The sequence below is a fragment of the Anopheles funestus genome, chromosome 2RL (assembly GCF_943734845.2).
Source record: "Anopheles funestus chromosome 2RL, idAnoFuneDA-416_04, whole genome shotgun sequence".
Classification (NCBI taxonomy): domain Eukaryota; kingdom Metazoa; phylum Arthropoda; class Insecta; order Diptera; family Culicidae; genus Anopheles; species Anopheles funestus.
In genome coordinates, this window is record NC_064598.1 from 97,845,418 (window position 1) to 97,866,845 (window position 21,428).

Below are 21,428 nucleotides of genomic sequence, written 5' to 3' on the forward strand. Positions count from 1 at the left end.
TATCGAACAGATACTATGGAGAAGAGAGCATTCTGACGTTCCTTCGCGTTCTATCCTTCCATATTGTGTAGACGAACATCGGAAGAGTGTCCACCCGTTTAACGCATTGGGGCTGTGCTTAGTGGCGAGAAGCTAGAGCCTTCCTCCTGGGTTGGGAATAAACCGCAAACGACTTTACACCCATCCATAACCATGTCGCATCGGGAGTATACCAAGATACGAACTTAATTCTCCATACTACCAGGTACCATGTTTCCTAACGGCATTTAAGAATTGTTCTCTAAAACGAAAGGAGCATAGCAAGAATTAAACAATAAGATCAGTTTCATTTGCAAACTCATCTTGGGTCCGATGCACTCTCGGTTGCAACCGCTGTCGAATTTGGTTTTGCCCACACTGTTGTGCACAATGTATATGTCAATGCCCTGCGATAAACTCACCAAGAATCTTGCAGCGTTTCGATGGTTTTGGGGTGGCAAACACTTGGCACAGCGTAAAAAAAAAGAAGGAAAATGACCCGTAAGTTCTCCCAACAGACGCGTTGGTTCTATTTTAAAACAAACGGAATGGAAATGTTTTCTTTCACCCGAATCTGAATCACCGTGCATTCGCAATCCGCCACCACCCGAGCGATAGACTAGCCGACCGCCAACAAACACACAATTGGGTATGCATTTTGTGTGGTGCGATCGTTCCTACACGCAAGTGAACGAGTGGCATCAGATGCAAATGACAATTTTACACCCAATAAATCTCGCATTGCTTCTCGTCACGCCACGTATTAACCGCTTTGCAACCGTTGAGATCGTTTAAGAAGATTCGATTTTCCACCTCTCAATCGTCTCAAACACAGAAAACGCAGAGACACGCCTTGCATCCATCGGAAACAGGACATCAGGCCCTCGTCGTCGACGTCGTTCGAGATCGTTGGTTTCAATTAAGGCACCGAGTACCGCAACTGCGCCAAACCGTTGTCGACCGGTTTGACATTTACGTTCCCAATATTCTATCGATTGCCGATTTCCTTTCGCTTGTACGATAAAGTTTCGGTTTAATTAGTTAAGGATCAACCGAAACGGTACTGCTAAGTGGTTGCATTGTGGTTGCATCCAAGGTGTGCGACATTCAATTTAAAGTGTCGACCACCACGGTGACATTGGAGGGGACCGCTTAAAGTCGAACCGACTGACAAACAGGTGGTGAAAATTCCATCGAAAATTAGTTTTATCCCTTGATAGGGGTTAAGACACTTCGTTTTGCATACTGTTGTCCTATCCCCCAGAAACTAAATATCTTTGATAATGTTTTGAGAACTTCATTGCTTCACGGTGCAAAACCATTAAACGAAATGATGAGCTACCGACAACTTCATCCTGTGCGCCTGTAATCGTGCTCTAGCTTAAAAAAAATCCATTGCCCAAAAAACACCAAAAGTACGATACTAAACATGCCTCGCAAAAAGTTTACGTCGTCCAAAACATACGTCCTATTCGAAGCATCATAAAAAAGCCGTCCCGAATGACCCTTCAATTGACACAAAATCTGGAAAATCATACCATCATACCCCTGGGGGAGTGGGTTATAAAAGAACCAAAAACTAACTACTACCGACTGCGACAAACACAGTGTACAACGCCTATACGGACATAAACTGTAATGCTGCGCGATAAACGAAACACTAAACATTGAAATATCGAAAAGGCACAAGAAATTGCACCTTCAACTCGCAGGAAAAGCGCCTCACCACCCTTGTGGGCTTTGTAGTTTATAGTGCAGTTGCTGCAACAAAAAAACCCGCCTCACACCGTATAAGGCCATCCTGCCTGATGCAAGGGCAATCGAAATGTTCGCTTTTGTTGCTGTTATGCTTTATGTACTCGGTCATCGTATGTTACATTGCTTTTGCGCTAAGCTTCTGGGCTTCATTTGCGACATGCAATCGGCGGTAGTGAAAAATAAAGAACTTCTTATGGCATACACATACATCTGGACAATAATCGAGGGCCGGTTTTTGTCCGGCTTTACTCTGTATCCGAGAGCTATAACATGGTGCTACTACTACCCCCCGCATCAAACCCCTGTAGTGTATGACCGGTTCCCGGTTCCCGGTTTAAGGATATATGAAAAATTGTTTATATGCGCTACACGTTCATAAAATTGGTTCAGCATGTCCGTTTCCAGCCGTCCAGCAGAAGCAGTAGCATGACTGGGTTGGGCACACAGGCAATATCGAAAGAAACTGTTTTAGATATTGCGGCGGGTGGACGACGGCTGGCTAGGGCGAGGGAAAATCTAAAACAATTCCTCGAGCAACAGCAGAACATAAAAAAGGCTGCACAATGTTCGCTGTCATCCACTGTGTGTTCCGCGCCGTTTCCTGTTCGCTGCAGCAGCATTGCACAAAAACGCTTTTATAAATATATGTTTGCAAACTACAGCAGTGGAACTCACCGTACGATCTAGTTGATGGCACGCGAAAAAAGTGTTTCCGTTTGAAGTCGCTGTCCTGCTTGACACCCCAAAAACATTGGGGTTCTGCCTTGCGCATAAGATTATGAACGGTTGTTGGGAGTGCTACGGCAGTTGAATGCCGTTCTGAGTCTTTATGGACCTTAAAACAAACTGGCCATTTTAAATATTGAAGTAATAGATAATCTTAAATTGGTATTTGTTTATAAACAAGTTCTGATCTCACTTATCTATGGATGTCTAACAGGAAGTTAAATGGGCATTATAGAAATAAAAACGTAACAACATCATATCGATCACAACTCGGCAAATACAGTGAACGATGCTGAGTTATCGTGGATGGACGACTGCAACCAATGGACTCGCAATCCATTCATGCATATTTTGAAAGTGCATTTTGACTCGAAGAGGGAGAACATCCTCCAAAGATATATTTTGAGTATTGCCTTGATCAGTTGATTGCTTCCAATACTATCCAGGAATCCTAATTTTCAAAATCCTAAAACACACCAAGCAAGAGATACAGCTTCCGCCATCTACTAGTTTGTTTACTTACGATCGTAACTGTATCCTACATCAATCCACAAATTAAACCACAAGTTCATCAGGTGCTTTTGCGTTCTCTCCTCACTTACCTACAAATAAACCAAAAGGATAAAAATATGTTATAATCGATTATCAACAAAAGGCGATTAATGTTTAGAAAACCTTTGTCTGAATCTGTGCGCTGGTCACCAAACCAAAGACATTTTTTACACATTTCGGTAATAGAGTACGTATATCCTGTTGCTTGTACACCATACGAAGCGATGGGCCATTTTACACAATCTGGACAGTTTTGAGGAAGATTTACTAAAGTGTTTTCCACAGTTTGAATAAAATACATAATTGTTTATTGAGCTTTGTACAAACACTACACAAATCGTACCGCGGTATGCGACCTGATTTTTAACGAAAAGATTCATAATTTTTTTCCCAACGAAACTGTCAAATTCGGTTTGTGTTGTTTTGAACGAAGCCTTGTGTCAAACGGATTCACACACACACACGCTGATTTTATTACTATTGTTTATTTACTTTTTCAAAATTACAGTTGAATTTATTTAATTTACTTGCTCTTTTGTTAATCAATTTAAGTCATTAACCTTGGAATCAATAATGTTTTTTCCGTGTTGTTCTTCAATACACATTGAAGAAAAGAAATAGGTAAGTAATCCAAATTCTATTGCTCCAATGTAGGGGACCGTTATTAAATTATCCAGAGTTAAGTGAAATTAGCGAAATGCCAATCGTAAAGAAGCTACTGCACACCACGACCAATTCTCACTAATAAACATGTGTTCTTTATTTTCCTTTTCCAGTGCTTGGGCAAGCAATCCTCCTCCTTGTAGCCAAAGTCCAACGGTAAGCAAAATGGAAAATCGTTCCAGTTGCAAATTCTCCACATCCTTTTTTTTTGTTGTTGTGCTCCTTCTTCTACCCTTCCCACGGCACTTTCTCGTGCTGATGCGTCCTGTGCAAATTGTTGCGGTTGTACAAAAGGAAGCGCCCGTTTTTTCTTTTTGCATCCATTTGGCCCATTCTCAGTTGGGTTGGGTTTGTGAAGTGAAAAAAAGGAAACCGAAAAAGGATTCCACTGAATAAATGCAACATTCAAAAACCAATCTACAGAATGTACGGATCGTAGTCTGGGTTCGTGGAAACCATTTTACCAACCGTTGTCGGGACTCCGCTTCTGACTGCTCCGAACGGTGGAGTTTCGTACTTCGTTGTTGGTTTCGGGTCAGCATCATCAGCCCTTAATTATTAAAATTAAATTTAATGAAAGGAATCATTTCTATTTGAATATTTCGTTTCCAGCCCTTTCCACGCACCGGTTTTCATCCGCCATTCATTTAGCGGTGGATAGCTTTGAAATGCAAAGAAGAAACAATAACCACAGTGCATAAGGTTGTCGAGAATTAAACAAATACAGGCAGAAATGTTTTCTGTTTTTTTGCAAAAGAATCTAAAGCGAAGAAAGCAACAATAAAACAAAAAGGGCTTGAGATATGGGCAGACTCTTTATAAGGATGGCGAACAAAAGGCTAACATCTTTGTTGGATCTAGGATTGGATTCTTAAGCAAGTTAGGTTAAGAAAATAGGGAATAGACATTAAATTAATTGATCTTCTGCTGCCTGTTCTGGGTCATAGTGGACCATTTTGAATCGAAAAGACGCGTCCAGCATCGAACAATCTTCCCAGTACCGAATTTAATGATGATGATACCGATGGAACCACATCGGTGGTTGTTATCGGTTACTTCATTTCCGCTGGCAGTTTCCAGGACATTGTGGACACGGTTCTCTCATCAATCTTTCTGTTGTCCTAAAAACCTGCACCTAGACCGTACACTATGGGTGTTATCTTGAGTTCGCGGCCATGTTTCTTGTGCTACAGTATTAATGTAAGAAAAGTGACACCGATAATTGAATTCTTCAAATTTCCGGACCGACGCGCTTCAATTTCCCAAACTTCTTCCACGCTCTCGGGTGTGGAAGGTGTAGAACAAATAAAAGTATTTCATAGATCAGTTTTTTGTGGAGCACAGAACCATGCTAGATATTGCTCTTTGCCTGGAATCAGTTTTTTGTATCTCGTCTATCTCGCTCGTCTATTTCTTCGTCGTCTGTCAGTCATCCATCGTTAGCAAGCTCTTAAGGATCCTTTTTTTTGCAACATGCGATACAAAAAAGCTAGCTCTTTCACATAGCGAATGATGTGGATATTGGGAAGGACAACAAAAAATCGAAAAGCGATAAACATGGGCAATAAGTAGATTGCAATTCGTAGATCGAATCGCCCAAAGGGCACCACACAAAAGTACTCCTTATCTTTCCCCTTTTTGTATTTGTGCATTGCTGCCTGGACACATTTCTACCCAGGTAACCTACACATATCAACGCAATGGAAGTAGATTTTGTTTAAAGCTTCAACATGACGACTCTTGCCGAGGATGGGTAAGACCCAGAACGACTTTCTGGCTACCGAGGTGAATGAATGTCGTGTCGCAGGACCATTTATCAGGCCGACCGTCTCCGAGTGGGACAGGCAAACCGTAACCGATCGGCGTTGGCGTGACTCCACCGAATTTGGCAGAGGAAAACGAAAAAGTTTAATTGAGAAAGTTGTTGTTATTTGCTGAAGCGTCAATAGATTGCCTAGCGGCCATCTGGATTTATTGTTGGGTAAGTAGACAAGTGCAGTTGTGGTATTTTCTCTATCTTTACACCTGCGATACATTGGAAAAGATGCATATACGTACCTACAATAGTCAACCCCCAATCCTCGAAATACGAAGCAAGGATTATTCTGTTCCTGATGTCAGATGAAACTAATTCTCCGGATTTGTACGGTTAATAAAAAATGAATCCTAAGTTGGGTAGTTTTTATTTTCGCACAAAAAAAAATTGACAGGAATAAGCCCTTTGACTAGTTTCTAGATAATGTCCTGGACCATTTTAATCCTTAGTTACATGTTCTGTTTCCACCGCATCTGTAGAACATGGAGACGTGTATTGATCCAGGTTCGCCGGAATTGTACATAAAATATCAAAACTCTTAAGCTTCTGACGTTTGATTCGGGTTCTAGTGGATTACTGAAGTACATCTTATACCTCCCACAATCCACTGCTGCGACAGATATTCCGAAGAATTCACATTTAATTTAAAGCCCGAGTGCCTCCATGCGCTCACCTCTATTCTTGGGGTGGGTGTAACATTTCCACTGCCAATGAGGCATAGCGGAAGAATTGAAATTGACATTCATTTAAACGGGGAAGCCACCGGTGTGCGGCAAGTTGTCTCTGTCTTTGCCACTTAACTTTCTGGCCAGATGATTGTAGGTGTTAGAGAGTGTATTTCTAGCATATACCGTGGGACGATCGAATGCAAAACTCAGTTTACTGTAAGAGAAGACTTTTCATCCCTTTTCACTGTTTTCACACACCTCCCAATTGATTGGGGCTTCTCAAATCAACGTTTATTTTGGGGTCAATTGGGGGTGGGAATTTAATTAAAATACGATACAGTACGATATTCTTCATGGGTAAAGTTTCTTGCCAAACAGAATCATTTTCACCACTGGGGTATGGCTTCTTCCATGAGCTCGGTAAAGGAGTAACATTATCAGAAACAATTCATCGCTGTCAAAGCGATTCGTTTTTCCACTTACCATTTCGATTCTCGCTGTCAGCCGGCTTCATCTGGATCGGATGGTGCATCTGTGAAGGAGGGAAAAAACGAAACAAAAAAGAATTAGTCAATTACTGGGCATGTTCGGAGAGTGGGTGGGGAACTGGAACTTCTGGTGTAGAAATGGACACGCACTAGTCAGCAGCTTTATTGGCACCGGTGTGCAGCATAATAGAGGCAAGCTCACTAAATACCCTTAGCAGCATTAATTCGATTCGGATCGGACAGCGATGAAATTAGTCCCGAAACATCGCGCTACAAATGGATCCATTTATGTCTTCATTCTCCCTACACTGTGTAGCCCTCCCGGTCCTCTTGGACCGCATAATTAGCGTAATGGACAATTTATGGAGTGAACAAGGCGCGTTTTGCAAACATTTAAATGGTGAATCAGATTACGTACCACACGAATGTCGGGCGTGTGTGTGTGTGTACGATGCACATAATTAGGAAATGATTAGGAATAAAGCCTTACCCCGTGTATTGATTGCTTTGATGAGCGGTGCGAGATGATGAAATCATCATCACACAACTATTAGCACTAGAGCGCGTAGAAGGAGTAATTCACCGTTGGGGTAGAATTCAAACTAAAGTTGGCAAGATCAAGCTATCTTTTACACACGCCATTGCCTTGCTAAAGGCTCGAATTAAAGACAACATACTGGGGACTTTTGCAGTCTGTCTGTGTGTGTGTCTGCATACATGTTTGTGTATCTGCTAAAGCTTATCCTTGCACAGGATCTGGTAATATAAACAGGAAGATTGGAAAGGTGCTCCATCATCGAGTGAAAGCGGTAAAGCAAATATTTCCTTAATTAAAACTTTCTCACCGACCCCAACCACCACTACCTTTCGGAAATAGACGGTTAGTGGGTGTGTGTATTTGAGGTGCGGAGTGTGTAGATGTAGTTATTCTTAAGTGGGAAACCCAAAACTTTCAAAGAACCCAAACCTCGCTTCCCGGCAGTGAGACGCACGGAGAGCACTGCAAAACACAACAATAAGTCACTACAGAACACACTATTGTTGTCTTCACAGCTCCTTGAGATCTTTGAGGTCCATTATTTCAGCCCCTGGATGCTCCCTCCTGCGGGCCAACGTACTCTTGGTGACTATTGGAGTAAGTGCTTTGCTTTTCAGACCCACGTTGTATATAATGCGAATAGTAGGAGGGAAAATTTCGAAAGACATCTTAAGAAAATAGTCCTGTAAGTGGTTGGTGTTCCACACTGCTCTCACCCGATTTAATTCTCTTTCGCCAAAGGAAGAAAGAAGGTGAGTTTGTATGCAAGGGAAATATAATTTTGACTCTGGGGTGAGTGGCGCATTGTTTGTGAAGTAGTCAACAGCCAACGGTGGTTATTTGGCTTTAGCATTTAAGCACTCCACCGGGCGAAAGCACTTATAGTTTGGCCAGGATGTGAGGCATAGAAACAGGGCAGGTTTGGCAGGTTTTTAAGCAGTTATGCTAACCGGGCGTCGAAGTAATTCGCAATGTAAATTTGAACTGATATTGCTCGTTCGGCGGGGTGAAGAATGTGTTTTGCAGTATTGTAGTTGTTTCTACACATTCTCATGTAAAATTAATTGTTTGTAACTATTAGGTTAGGTGAGGGATTAGAAGTGGATTTACATACAAAAAGGCAGCTGTTTCAATGCAAGTGACAACAATTTTTTAAATAAGATAATTTCTGTACACGGATTGCATACTTTAGGGCGAATGCGGATTGCATATCTTAGGGCGATTTTTTTTTATTTTTAACCTAGCACAACATTCCCGAAAGAGATGATGAACTGCTCATTAAAACAAGCTTAGTTTTGGGGAAATTTACTAAAGCTTGATGCTTCACAAACTCCTAAAGCTAGTTAAATATACGCATTCAATTTTCTTCATAATATAGGTCATAGTTCGCCCTTTAAGTTCGTCTTACAATATTCAGCCACACACACACGCACATACGAAATGGAGTGTGGCAGTTTCTGAGTAAATTGGAATAATAATGCATTTGGGAGGCTTAACCCACACCCACATTCAAGAGTCTCCACCAAACGCACGACAGCGGCGTGGCGTTGCATAAAGCATCCTTGGTATCAGCTCGTTGCAGCTAGTATTCTATTTGGTGCGCTGACGTTCATTATTTAGTACACCTTACCAACGCAGCAAGTGCATCCTCTTGCTCTTGAGAACGGTCTGCTAAAGATCGACCAATAAATTGTTTCCGCCCGTACGTGGCAGTTGAAGGGCAGGTACTAGGAGTAGCCATAAGTAGACCAACCGTACGTACGTTAATAATACACCATAAACACATTATTATTCAATAATTGTGTTTTGCGTAAGACGGTCGTATTCATACGTCTTTTAAGCATGGTTAGTAAGGCGAATGTCGAAACTTGAACACAGAAGCATCTTCTCATTAGGATAGTTAAATGATGGTGTAGATAATATGGTCTTTTAGCAACGATGTCCGGACAGTACATACAATGTTTGTAGCGTTTGTTAATTAAAAATAACCTTTTATTAAACAACTATTAAACAAATACCCCAAAAGAACATTTTAATTAGTTAATGTTTTATTTCATTGCTCAATAATATTGGAAAATTAGAAGAGGAAAAAAATGTATCTATTCAATTTCGTACTCCACGAATGCACGGGCACGTTTCCATCTAGATTGGTATCCATTTCTTTCGGTCGATCCCGACAGAACCGCGTTGCGATAAATTTTGATGGAATTGAGACACCATCAGACCGGGTAGAGGAAGGCTATCGTTTAAACTGATCGCTTAACGAGGTTTACATTTCTTTTATTGGCACCCGGTCGCAGGACATTTTGTGACCGGGTTTAGGGATTTTTTTTTCCCGGGGTGAATGCTATCGTCCAGTTTTCCACAGAAGTATTTTCGATTTGAACCACGATCGATTGGGTAAATTCATTTCACTCCACACACTCGACACGGACACACTAAAATCCCACAAAATACATACACATTTCCTACAAAAATAAAAAAAAATAAAACATCGAAACGAGAAACGTGCACTGCATCCACAATCGTGGGGACGAGTGAAAGTAGCTGTTGTTGGCAGTAGTCGGTCGTTAGAAGCAAAACTGTGGAAGAGATGCATTCTGAAATGATTCAATTAGAGGGTTTCGATGGCGGTAACGAACGGTCGCCCGGAATCAGTCGTGTGTCGGGATTGCCAGGTTCAGGTTGGTCCGTGTTTTTTGTTTGCTGTTGTATTTCAGAACGACCCCAAATTTGAGTACCATCAGGCGGCCATCGAACACCGGGAGCATTGATGTGTGGCCGATATAAGGCCTCGAAAGCCGGCACATTTAAAATACGTTCATTTCGGTGATGGCGTGTCATGATTTTGCCACCAAAACGATCACATGAACGATGTCCTTTTTTTAACGCGGGGGCGTGCGAATCGTAGGATCAACGCTTTCTAGCCGCTTTATGCGCCACAATTAGGTACCGCTGGACGTTCGTTGTATGCTTTTGGCCACAGAAATACGCAAACACGCATAAATGCAGCGCGGCACCTCTAATTGAGTTCGAACGCGCTGGCGTAAGCTATCGCGGTTCGCGTGACGATATGTGTATACCGCGCCCAGGTGCACCATCCTGCACCGTAAACCACCCATTTCCGGTCAGTCAACGTCTTTATCGGTGCTAAACTGCACCATCATCATCATCATCAGCGTCACCACCGTCAGGGTTTGGGGGGACCGTTGATCATTGCTGCTCGTTAATCGTGTGTTCGCTCGTACGCTCATCGGTGGCATCGTTAAAATGCCTTTCCATGTGGTGTACGACGGCACTTCATTACACCGGTGGAACCCTCGGTATGGTAGATAAGGTGGCCCATGTGCTCCTAGAAAGCCCATCGAAACGTAAATGATCGGTTGTAAGGCATCGTCGTGCGGAAAGCTTTCCATCAACCACTGCGGCTCCATACGATGCTGGCTCCATACAGCTTTTCAGAACAAAATGCATCCATTTGGGGAAATATACAGGCGTTTAAATTTATCACTATTTTACTGAATTTGATGTGCAAACTATGGTTGTACATAAAATGTATATTTGAAGTAAAAGATACTTAAAATTATGTTACCACAAACACTAGAAAATCCCTCAAAAGTGTGGAGTCAATCAATTAAAAAATAAACTAAACAAACCACCTGGTGGTGTGGAAATTCTGTGCCCACTAAAAGGTTTTCCATACCTACATATGATGGAATGGAAATTCACTTCTCGCCCCTTTACCTTGTTTGGGTGGGGGGGGGGGGGGTGGGGGGAAGTGGTATGGACAAGCTGTTTACTTGCAGAAACCAACTTTTACCAACCAACCAAACCGCCCTGGGTAAATTTATTACTTCCCGAAAAACCCTCCCGCTAAAACCCCCAAACTAACGCGGCAAAGCCACAGGTGAGGTAGCGCCCATTAATGAGGCTGAAATGTACTCCTGCTCGTGGATGTGTGTTCTGACTTGGTGATATACTCGTGGCATTCCCACCGTGGTAAGGAGGAGTGACTTGCATGAACAGCACTCACTACCCATTTTACTCACCCATTACGGGGACAGGCTTAAACTTATTCGGCAACTATCGAACTGGAAGGCATCAGGCACATCCTACCGATATGTTACCAATCTGTTTTCTCCCGAAACATGGCTAGTAGTTCGAAGGTACAACTTCTGGACAAGATTATTATATTTGGATGTACGGGCTTTTTTTCTCTTGGTGCTTCTGTTTTATACTTCCCTCTAGACTAGAAGCTGTCTATCATGAGAGGCTAACAGGATGAAACGGGCTTTTTCCATGAAGTCCATGCCCGGATGCTCTGTTTCCACTCCTGTGCCTTCTTTAAAAGGCTAATTAAGAACGAACTTCACAACAGGGCTAACAGCTTTACGTACGACAGCTAACTTTTCAGCCCAGCCTTGACTAACGAGCGTGTGTTTTTGGGGCTGTTTTTGGGTACACCAGCAAGAAGCATAAGCACTTTTCCTTCGTGGGTTTTCTTTATGAACCTTTTTTTTCGTTTTCCTTCAAAAGTGAGTACCCCATTACAGCATGCCACATGGTGGTGGCACTGGAAATTGGAAGCTTTAAGTTCATGAGAGTTTTCCGCACTTTTAAATCTATTTTTCCTGCTCCGTTCACCTCAAGCAGCAAATTTTTCAAATCGTAATTACATATTCTTTCTATATTACACATCGCTACACCTGGGAATCAACATGGTAAAAGATGATTTGGTACCGGTCGGGATGCTCGTTAAAAATGCACACGCTTCATGACAATCAACGAACATTCGCCCATATAACTGTGCCACGAATGATGGGAAACAAAAACTGTACCATAAATAAATGAGTATCCTTTGCTAAACGTGTCTTCCGAGTTGAAGGAGTATTTTTTTCCATAACCTTCCATAAAGAGGTTTTTCCATTTTCCAGTCTGGACCCTCCTGGGGAAGGTATAAATTTCTTCACATGTGTCATTTTAATTTATTAAAGCTCCAATTTAAGCCCAAGTCTTCGTCTGCAGGCTACACTCGGTAAGACAATCGATCGGACGAGAACGGTCCCACACACACAGCAAGCTCCGAGAGCAGAACTCGCATCGAACAGACTCATTTTGCTTTTGGCAAAGCAACAATTGCACAGAAAACAAGCTTATGAAGGGATTAAAATGGAAAATACCCCATCGGCTTAGAAGCCAATTACGGGGGTCACAACACTCTGGGAAAAAGGTGTATTTGTTCACATGCAGATGAGTGGCAAGTATTCTTCCCTCAGCAATCGGGCAAGGGAAATGCTGGAAGTCTTCGACGTTGTAGCATCCTGCATATGCTGCTGCCACCAATGCTTGGAGTTTTGGGGACAGCAACAGGTCGTTCTCGGTTCGCCTGTAGAATATCCTTAAGCACATAGCAGTGTCACAAGTCACCTCGTACACCGTTTCCAGCAAGTGTGGTCCACTGGTGCAGCTAGAAACACATAATACATACCCGGGCTATAGGTTCTGTCCAGTAGGAAAGACCACGACCCCGACATTCGGGATAGAAATGTGTCACCCATACAGCTGTCCCCATCCCAAGATATTCTACGAATTGGAGGGAGCAAAGCGCACGACGATTTTGTAGCATAATAATCGGTTCTTCATCAGTGCTGCCCAGAATCCTACGGGAGATTCCACTACACTGCCGATGGTCTAGTACAAGACCATCCTCTACCGGGTGTACTCAAAACGGTGTATGGGGTAAAACCGAATCCAAATATAAATACGAGACAGATTAAATTCAATTAGAGAGCTTCGCTTCGGCACACATGAAGGTCCGTTGAGGAATCACTACCTCCAGCGAGTGAGTCGGTGCGATCTTCTGTCCTCATGTGTCTTGGACACTGGACGCTGGTGAAGCGTGTTAGAATCGTCACGTCCACTGTCCAGCGTGTGTCTTCTGCATCGAGATGAAAGTCCCTTCGGGTTCTGATGCCGGAATCTAGCGGACGTTTCTAAGTGGGCTGTGTCCGTCCCGAACAGCGCTAGCAATCGTATCGACAATGCGGGAACTACACTCGTCTACTACAATCGGTCTACTTGTACTCAATTCTATTTCTGACTCACCCCTCCAATAACTATACTTTCAAGAGCTCCTCAAAAAAAGGGAACGGGTAGAAAGATGTGTTGCCTATAATCCTCGAATGCTTTCGTGCACTGAAAATCCCGCAAAGGATTAACAGGATTTCCACCACCACAAGGGTTTATCCTTTTTCACGCAAATACACACTCACAAAGGCACATATCCCCTGCCTAACTGTCCACGAGCCCAATGTTGGTGTCAGCGAGACGGGACGTTTTAAATTCAACGTAATGCGCTCTTCACATATGCATAAAAGACTTCCGAGTTGATGATTGCTACCGTGTGCCGCGTGTGCACGTGTCGATGTGAAAAAAAAAATCACCAAAAACAAAAACAAAATTCTCATTCACTTCCTCATCGTTAAATAAAAAAAAAGGGAAATATGTGTTCCATGTATTCAACAGCAGCTTTTATTCCTTCGTCCGTTTGCCCATCAGGAAAAAAAGACAGGAACACGCGAATATCGTTCTATTTGGTTTCCCAAGTTTCTGTTTTTTTGTTTTTGGTATTTCTTCTTTGAAACAATCATGTTTGGTCGTTCATCAGTGGTCGTCTGCCGTCTAGACTGGAGTTTTCCCGGTAGGAATCGTACGGCAGGCGACCACATTTCGCGGCTGCTACTCTCATGGCAACCGTTTGGATGCTCTATCCCGACCGAAGTGTTATTGCCGTTAATTCCCTCACCTGGGAGATATAAAAATGAATTTTAATGCCATATTGCAACGGGAAGGTCCGGGAACAGGTTCTGAGTTGCACTCTGAGTGAAATGCTTCCGTCCATTCAGTGTGTGTGTGTGTGTGTGTTTTTGGAGGGGTTTGGTAAGTTTTTCCTTAATGTGCGCTTGAATTCGCGTTCGATCTATCCCGTTCGTTTGTTCGGCTTAAAACTTGCTCTAAGAATTATCACCTCTTGTTGTGAAAATCGTCGCCGTGGGTACACTTGCAAATATTGGCACAGTGAGTTTTGGGGTGGCTCTGAAGAGCCTTGAGGGTATAACACTCTCTTGCAAAGCAAAAGAAGAAAAAAACCCTGGCTATGGTTATGACCGTACCTTCCTTCCTTCCACTGAATACGCTTGGTGCTCGTGAAGAAGGAAATAATTGCACGATCATGACACCAAGTGAGAAGGATCGTTTTGCTACCAGCCGCAGCGTACCAGGCCAGACAAGGAAAGGCAAAAACAGAACGTGCCAGAGGTGAGTTTCTAAGTTGTGCTCATTTTCTTCGGCATTATCGTTGGCATACAAACCGGCCAGCAGCTAGAATGTGGCCCCGGGCTGATTTGAAGCAGTAATTTCTACTTTCGTATCGTCTTGCTGCCACTCTAAACCGTAATGGCTTCATTTGGGGCACTCTTCTGGGGCTCCTTTGGTTTGAAGCTCCTTTCCCGTACCATGGTGTGTCCCACCATAAAGGGACAAGGAAGAGCGGCGTCAAAATCATCACTGTGTTGTGTTGTGCGATTTCAACCCTTCAGGTTTGCCTTTATTAAAGGGCGGCGGGTATTCCGTTCTAGTTCGACATGCCCGACACCCGAAGGAGGCGCATGGTATTTGGTACGATGGGGAAATGTGGGGGGCCGGGGAGGGTTTAGAAGTTTAAATAAATTCCACATGTGCACAATCTACTCACCGCACACCCATCGTTGGTCATGGTGTCTGATTTCTTGGTTCGGAACTGGTCCACCAGTTCACCAACAACGGCTGGCCGGTGGTAGATAAGAGACGTAAAAATGGGCAAAATGCTGCAAATTATGTGAAAGGCTCTCGAGAGCATCCCTAAGAAACGGTTAAGCACTAGCAGTGAGATGAGAAAAAAAAGCATGAAATCGATGAAGCCTTTAAACAAATTACCAACTCGGTATCGGATGCAACTTTCAACTGATTTTATGTGCCGAATCCTCAACCACGACTTATTAAAGCTGTGAAAGTGTAACCATTTTGAAAGCATTTTCAAAACCATCAAACCATAACGATGGAAGGAGGTATTTTTTTCCTTTCTCCATCATCTTATCTGTTCTGCAAAAAAATAGATCGTTATGCGTGGTGTATCTGCACCTTCGAACGGCGCCATTTGCACCGTACCTTCATTAGAAAAAGTTCAAACATGATGGTTTATCGGAGCAGATTCCAGGAAACGCTCGGAAGAAATACGGCCCAACAGGAGCGTACCAGCCGTGCGGCGACTGTCGCAAAACCCCTCTAGGATGGGTGATAAAATTAGAACATAATCGTTTTTCAACAGCTAAATTTATCGCAAATTACTCTTCAATCTTTGCACATCGCCCGGTGTTATGCAGCGCCGAGCGCTGAAGGAAATGCGCCCGTGTGTATGCAACCGGCATAACATGAACATGTGAGGAAAGTTGCACTGCTGGCGCGTTTCATACATACATCTGGTCAAATTTTATGTTCAGCCATTTTTACATTTTTAAAATGCAATACAACATAATTTATATAAATTGTACATATTAATGTAAATATAATTTTTTTTATTACATTTTGTACATTAAAGTTAAACAAATCTTCTGTCTTAAATCGTTTCATTTAGGTAACAAAAATAATGTATCTTAGTCAATTAGATTTTTCGCACATGGTTATCACAATTTTAATCTACTCTTAGTCTGAATTCTTCTGATACAACTATCCTTCCCAGTGGTTTAGTCATTTCTCGCATCTGCCAACACATCCAGATACTGGAAATCAGTACGTGGGAGAGCAAAAAACCGTAACTTTTAAGACCAGCTCCTACTGAAAACGGCTGCCTGCTGCAGCAAACTATCCTTCTATAGCAAATTTGTCGCATTCTAGCAAGTCAGTATTCAAATGAATCTTTGAACCTCACATCCGGAGGTTGGTGTGCCGAAATAATGGCAACCAGCAGCTCACGTCAGCCAGGAATGACGAAAGGAAAACTAGCCAAAAAAAAAGACTCACACATCCTTCGCCAGACCACCCATTCCGACAATTGATGAACCGAAGCTTTGAAGGTGGCTTCGGTTTGGGAGAAAAAAAAAGGAACCGAGCGAGTTAATGAAAATGCATTTAGGTGTCATTCATCTTATCCAGTTCCGTTTACCAATAGAGTTGTTTCTTCAACCCTGTCCTTCCATAAATGCCGACGTCAGTCTATTCATGCTGAACAAATTTCTACGTCAGCGTTGGATTTTTTCTTTTAATCTCAAACCCTGGGAAAAATGCTTCTTTGAGAGTCTCGCAGGAAAAATTGCAGCATTCCAAGTACTGCATAGAACTTTTTTTCCCCCTACACAAGGTTGATGAATGGAACTCACATAATGGGTTTTCTTTATTTTGTTTCGGGACTCAAAAAGGAATTTATTTTTTGTTTGCATTACACTTAATAAAAGAAGTATTTTTTTTTTTAATATCTGCAGTATCGATGGAGAACTTTAGGTTGTCATATTTAATGCTAGAAACAAGAACACACTTTAATTTTTCACCTTCAAATATGGTGTGCCTTCATCACCGCAATATGCAAACTATTCCACTCATTAAAAGCCACGTGACTCAAACTCATAATCCCACACCATTGCAGCATGTTTCTGGCCGGGCAACCAGTAGCCCGTATCACAACAATAACAACTCGGAGAAAGCAATTAATTTTCGTGCTCGTGCCATCCATCTCATGCCGGGTGGGGTGGGGCACATAAACACATTACGCTCGTTTGTTCTAGACGGGGACGATCAGCGTGCGGACCATATATTCCACCAGAAGCATCCTTTGTTGCGAGCTTCCTGTGAAACACACTCATAATATCCTTTCCGCACCATCTGGCTACAGCAGCCAAGCTTCGCGTTGTGGATTATCACATTCCTCGGGTCAGCATCCGGGTACTGGCTTCCAACTGCTAGCCGGACCCAACCAGGACGCGATCGGTCAAACAACAACGGATGTTTTCTAGCAAACGTCCCATCAAAAACGTTGCAGTAACGCACGAACGCAACAAACACTCGCAAAAGCACGTCCACACACAGACACTCCCTCATGGTCTGGTGATAGCACTGATTATGAGTTTAAACGATTATGATTATGTAAATTGAAAATAATAGATCGATTAAAGTTTAATTTCCCACAGCTTCGATGAATTTTACAGTTTGTTGCACGCCCGCCCAGAACACAGCCATGCCGGGCAAGGGCAAAATGATGCCGGTGACGGTTGAGAGGTTGTCACCGCGGGATCACCAGTGTGCCGGTGTCGTAGTAGTGGCCAGCAAAAAGGCCCAACGCTACTAATTACTTAATTCGTTTTCATGTCGCTGGAGAGGTTTTAGCTATAATATGCTGCTAGTCACACTGTCGTTTTTGCACCCAGCGATGTACAGCGTGCTGTACTTTTTCAATATTTGTTATTGAAACACAATTAAAGGTAGATTTATGATCGTTACAAGCAATTGAGCACACTATTAACGAGTGCTTTGATGCTGTGCAATGTCCCATTGGGAGTTCTCCATGTTTCAGCAGGTATGGTCCAGATGTGGCTGATGCTGGAAACATTTTATAAGCGTAGGGTAAGGGGAATATAGTTAATAGGAATAACATTCCTAGAAGAGGAGAGTTCGGGTTTCAATCTATTTTTCCAAAGAATATAAATCTAATCTGAATTACCTTTTTGTATAAAATAAGACTTTGTAAGCTAATACTGCCAAAAAGGTCAAAAAACGCCCGAAAGTATGCAAACCGCAAAACAAAACATGTTAAATGTCACGCTCTTGTTTTCAAAATGTTGCACTTCATGAAAGAGTTAAGTTAAGGCTGTTTTTAGCCTTATTTTTTTCATCGCACCCTGAAGCTGCTGATGAGCAAAATGTTTCATACCAGTGGAAATTCAGTTCGGAACTTTGAATGGAATACTCAAATCAACATCGGTGGAAAATGGATATCGTACCCTCATTGCCAGTAGCAGGGTAGCCGGGTTATTGTGATGATCCTCCCCCCCGGAGGTGGTGAAAAGCTTTTCTGCCAAAACGACGCTCCGGGAGATGGTTCATCTTTTTGTGGAAAATTTTCCTTCCTTACAACGACCGTTGATAACGTGTGTCGTGTGTCCCGTTCGGTGCAGTATCACTACACCTTTCCATCCATGCCCACATTTGTGAATGTGTCTTTGATGAACCATTTTTCCTCTTGCCAAAAAGGGGCCAAGAAAGGTGAAACGGATGCTAAGGTGCTAATACCCACACACACACGCCATGGTAGTGCGCCGGTTGCGCGAGTACGGCTGTGTATATCTCAATCACCATTGCGAGTTTGTGGCGATGCTTTCCAGCCCGGATACGCCATTCGATACGCAAACAGTCAAATGTAGCCCCCCCTCCGTACTGATGCGCTCTGATCCCAGCAGAACGAGCTGGAGATATCTGCTGACTGGTGATAAAGGAAGTGAAAATCAGTGCTTTTTCGTAGATTAAAGAACATCATTCGTCCGTACTTTGGTGCGAATATGAGACCCGGTGTATTAATATAAAATTACGATGAGTTGCAGAAGAACCCGTCGTGCAGTACCATCGGTACGGTGTAAACTAAGTCGATCTCTCTCTCGTAGGAAAACGATGTGGGCAGCTCAAACAAAGAAAATCGATAGGAAAACGGAAAACTCGTTCCATTTTTTTTTTGCTGCTGCTTTTCTTTTTCTAAAGAAGCTTTCCCGATCAACTGCCGTGCCGGTTTGCCAAAGATGGGACCAGCTGCAAGGAGGAAATATGATGCTCATATTCAAACACTCTTCAACGAAAATGCTTCAACTTCATCCGTTCGTTGCCGGTGTGCGGTAAATGATTTTCAAGGATTTTCATTTTGCTTCCATCAATACCTCCGAAATCTCATTCCGCCTTGCATTGGCGTTCACAGCGAGACCATGTTTCCGGACGTACTTACACGCGTTTATGCATGTGGCTGCTATCAAATGACTGGTGCTGTTGTTATTTTTTTCTTGCCTTCATCCACTTCTGACTACAGTCATTGATGTGCTTTGATTATTCAGATTCAAAAGCACTCGTGCTACGACAAAATTGCTGCGCGCGTGCGAAATGATGCTTCTGCTTTTTGCTCAACAGGATCAAATCATCATCCGATGTTTGCTGTTGGATGAAAGATTTTTAGCACTAACCTAAAATCGGAAGTCAACAAGACACAGCAAGAGCTTTCCGCTTCTTCATCGGCATCCCACATAGTCGCATTCGAACCCAGTGTTTGGGGATAAATGAGTATTGAGTTTAGCGATCCTTTTTGCATCAAACGAGTAGTATTTGGATGAGTGTTTTTTTTTTTCTTGTGATTTTACACACTATCCCAAAACCAGCGAAATGGACTGATTTCCGGGGAAGCATGGGTAAGTACTTCATAATTTCAGTAAAGCAAAACGAACTTGTGTCGACGTAATGTTCTCAGCTTTTGCACTATAAGCTCTACAAACATCCTTATTCTGTTTTTTCCCCCCAGGACAAGCGTGTTCTGATGATTGAGACTGTGAAAGTATAACACGCTATCGACAAACTTTTCAATATTTGCTGTTTAATAATGACATGAAGTTCGTTTCTGGCTTCTGCATTTTTTTCATTCTTCCGACACATTTATTCCTGCTAGAGATTGTTTGCATGAAAGACCATCGTCGGTGGGAAGCGTTGTTAACATTCTTTTCCTTTGTCCTTTTCCTCCATTGACACAATTTTTTACATGTGCAGTATAGTGTGCTTCTTTCAACACGGTAAAGGTTTCTTGCACACGAGCAGTTGTTAAATCGAACCATTTGCCCACGAAGAACCAACCACAGCGACATGCACGGAAAAACACAATATGTCGCAGTGGGATAGGGAAAGTTTTTCATTTGAGAAAACACAACAATTTGATGGCACCATCCATACCCATCCCTGTTCCATCCGTCCAAGGTTGGGCATCCAAGGATCGGCACAACACAGCTCTTGTTGACAGGACAACTGTCGCCACATCATGCTGTCCTTGCCATTCAGAGCTGTTGCAACGGGGGTTGAACTTTGCTGTGTTTAGGTTGCGATTTCGCGAGGTAATCCACTCCCCGCCCGAACGAACTATGGTTTCACCCCGTTGGATGGGTGTTTTGTGGTGAACCGAAAAATCAATAATCATGAATTATTGAAAGCTCACACACCTGTCAAAGCGACAACATATCGTCATTCGTGAAGGTTTGGTTCTGTTTCCCTTTGAATACCCGTTTTTTTCACGCCCCTCGTTCGTAAGGCGACAAGGATTTAGCCGTGATTTACTCGCGCTTTCGCGCTTTTCATTTAGCGACGAAAAAGGGTGCACCGTGCTGATGTTTGGACACCTTTAAAAAGCTCACTAAAGACAGGTTATTACTTTCCGCATGTCAAAAGGAAACATTGTGTGGATCCTTTTGATGTGCGCTGGAGGGCCAAGCAATCTTATGGTACGGCAATTTCAAACTTGATGAACTTTTTTTATCAATGGTGAAGCTAAGAAGCAATTCTTTGAAGTATCTTTTTAAGTTTTTACTGTTTATTCGTTAGCTGAAATATTTCCCAATAAGCTAAAACATGTTTACAGTATTTATAAAGCTTATATTCCTACTTTAAAACTAATAAAATAATAATAAAATCAAATAAATTCGTTTAGTTGTGCAGATTGCATACTTTTAGGCGGATAACTTAAATTTCATTTGCTTTAAGGAAACCGAATCAGTAAAAGTATGTTTTTGAGCATATTTTTTTAACAACTGTTTTTATAGCTTTCCATATAGGTTTGAAGTATTGAACACGCTTTATTGACGTACTACGATGTACATATTAAAAATACAAGTGTCCTTCTACCATATTTAATCTCTTTGTCCGTTGTTTTGTTTCCTTTTCAAGAAAAAAGAACAAACCCGTTTCAAAATCTCTAGTAATCCTGTCCCGGTAAAAGCTTCCTACACTCAAAGCTTTTGTCCTTCAATGCCATCAATGAGCTGTCTAGTTCATGCTACCGGCTTGATAAGTACTCATGGCAATGACGGAATGAAGTGACTGGTCTTTTTTTTTTGTATATATCTCTCTTCAGAATTGATTTGCCCGACCATTGGTCATAA

General features: G+C 42.5%; 1 protein-coding gene across 9 annotated transcripts in view; it reads right to left on the reverse strand.

Annotated features, from left to right (window-relative positions):
• Positions 1-21,428, reverse strand: part of LOC125763414 (CUGBP Elav-like family member 2) — a 258,303-nt gene that overhangs the window by 80,892 nt on the left and 155,983 nt on the right. For all 9 annotated transcript variants that reach the window (XM_049426602.1, XM_049426600.1, XM_049426598.1 and 6 more), the window contains one exon: positions 6,685-6,733. In XM_049426602.1, the coding sequence (XP_049282559.1) occupies positions 6,685-6,733 (49 nt within the window). The remainder of the gene's footprint in view (positions 1-6,684; positions 6,734-21,428) is intronic.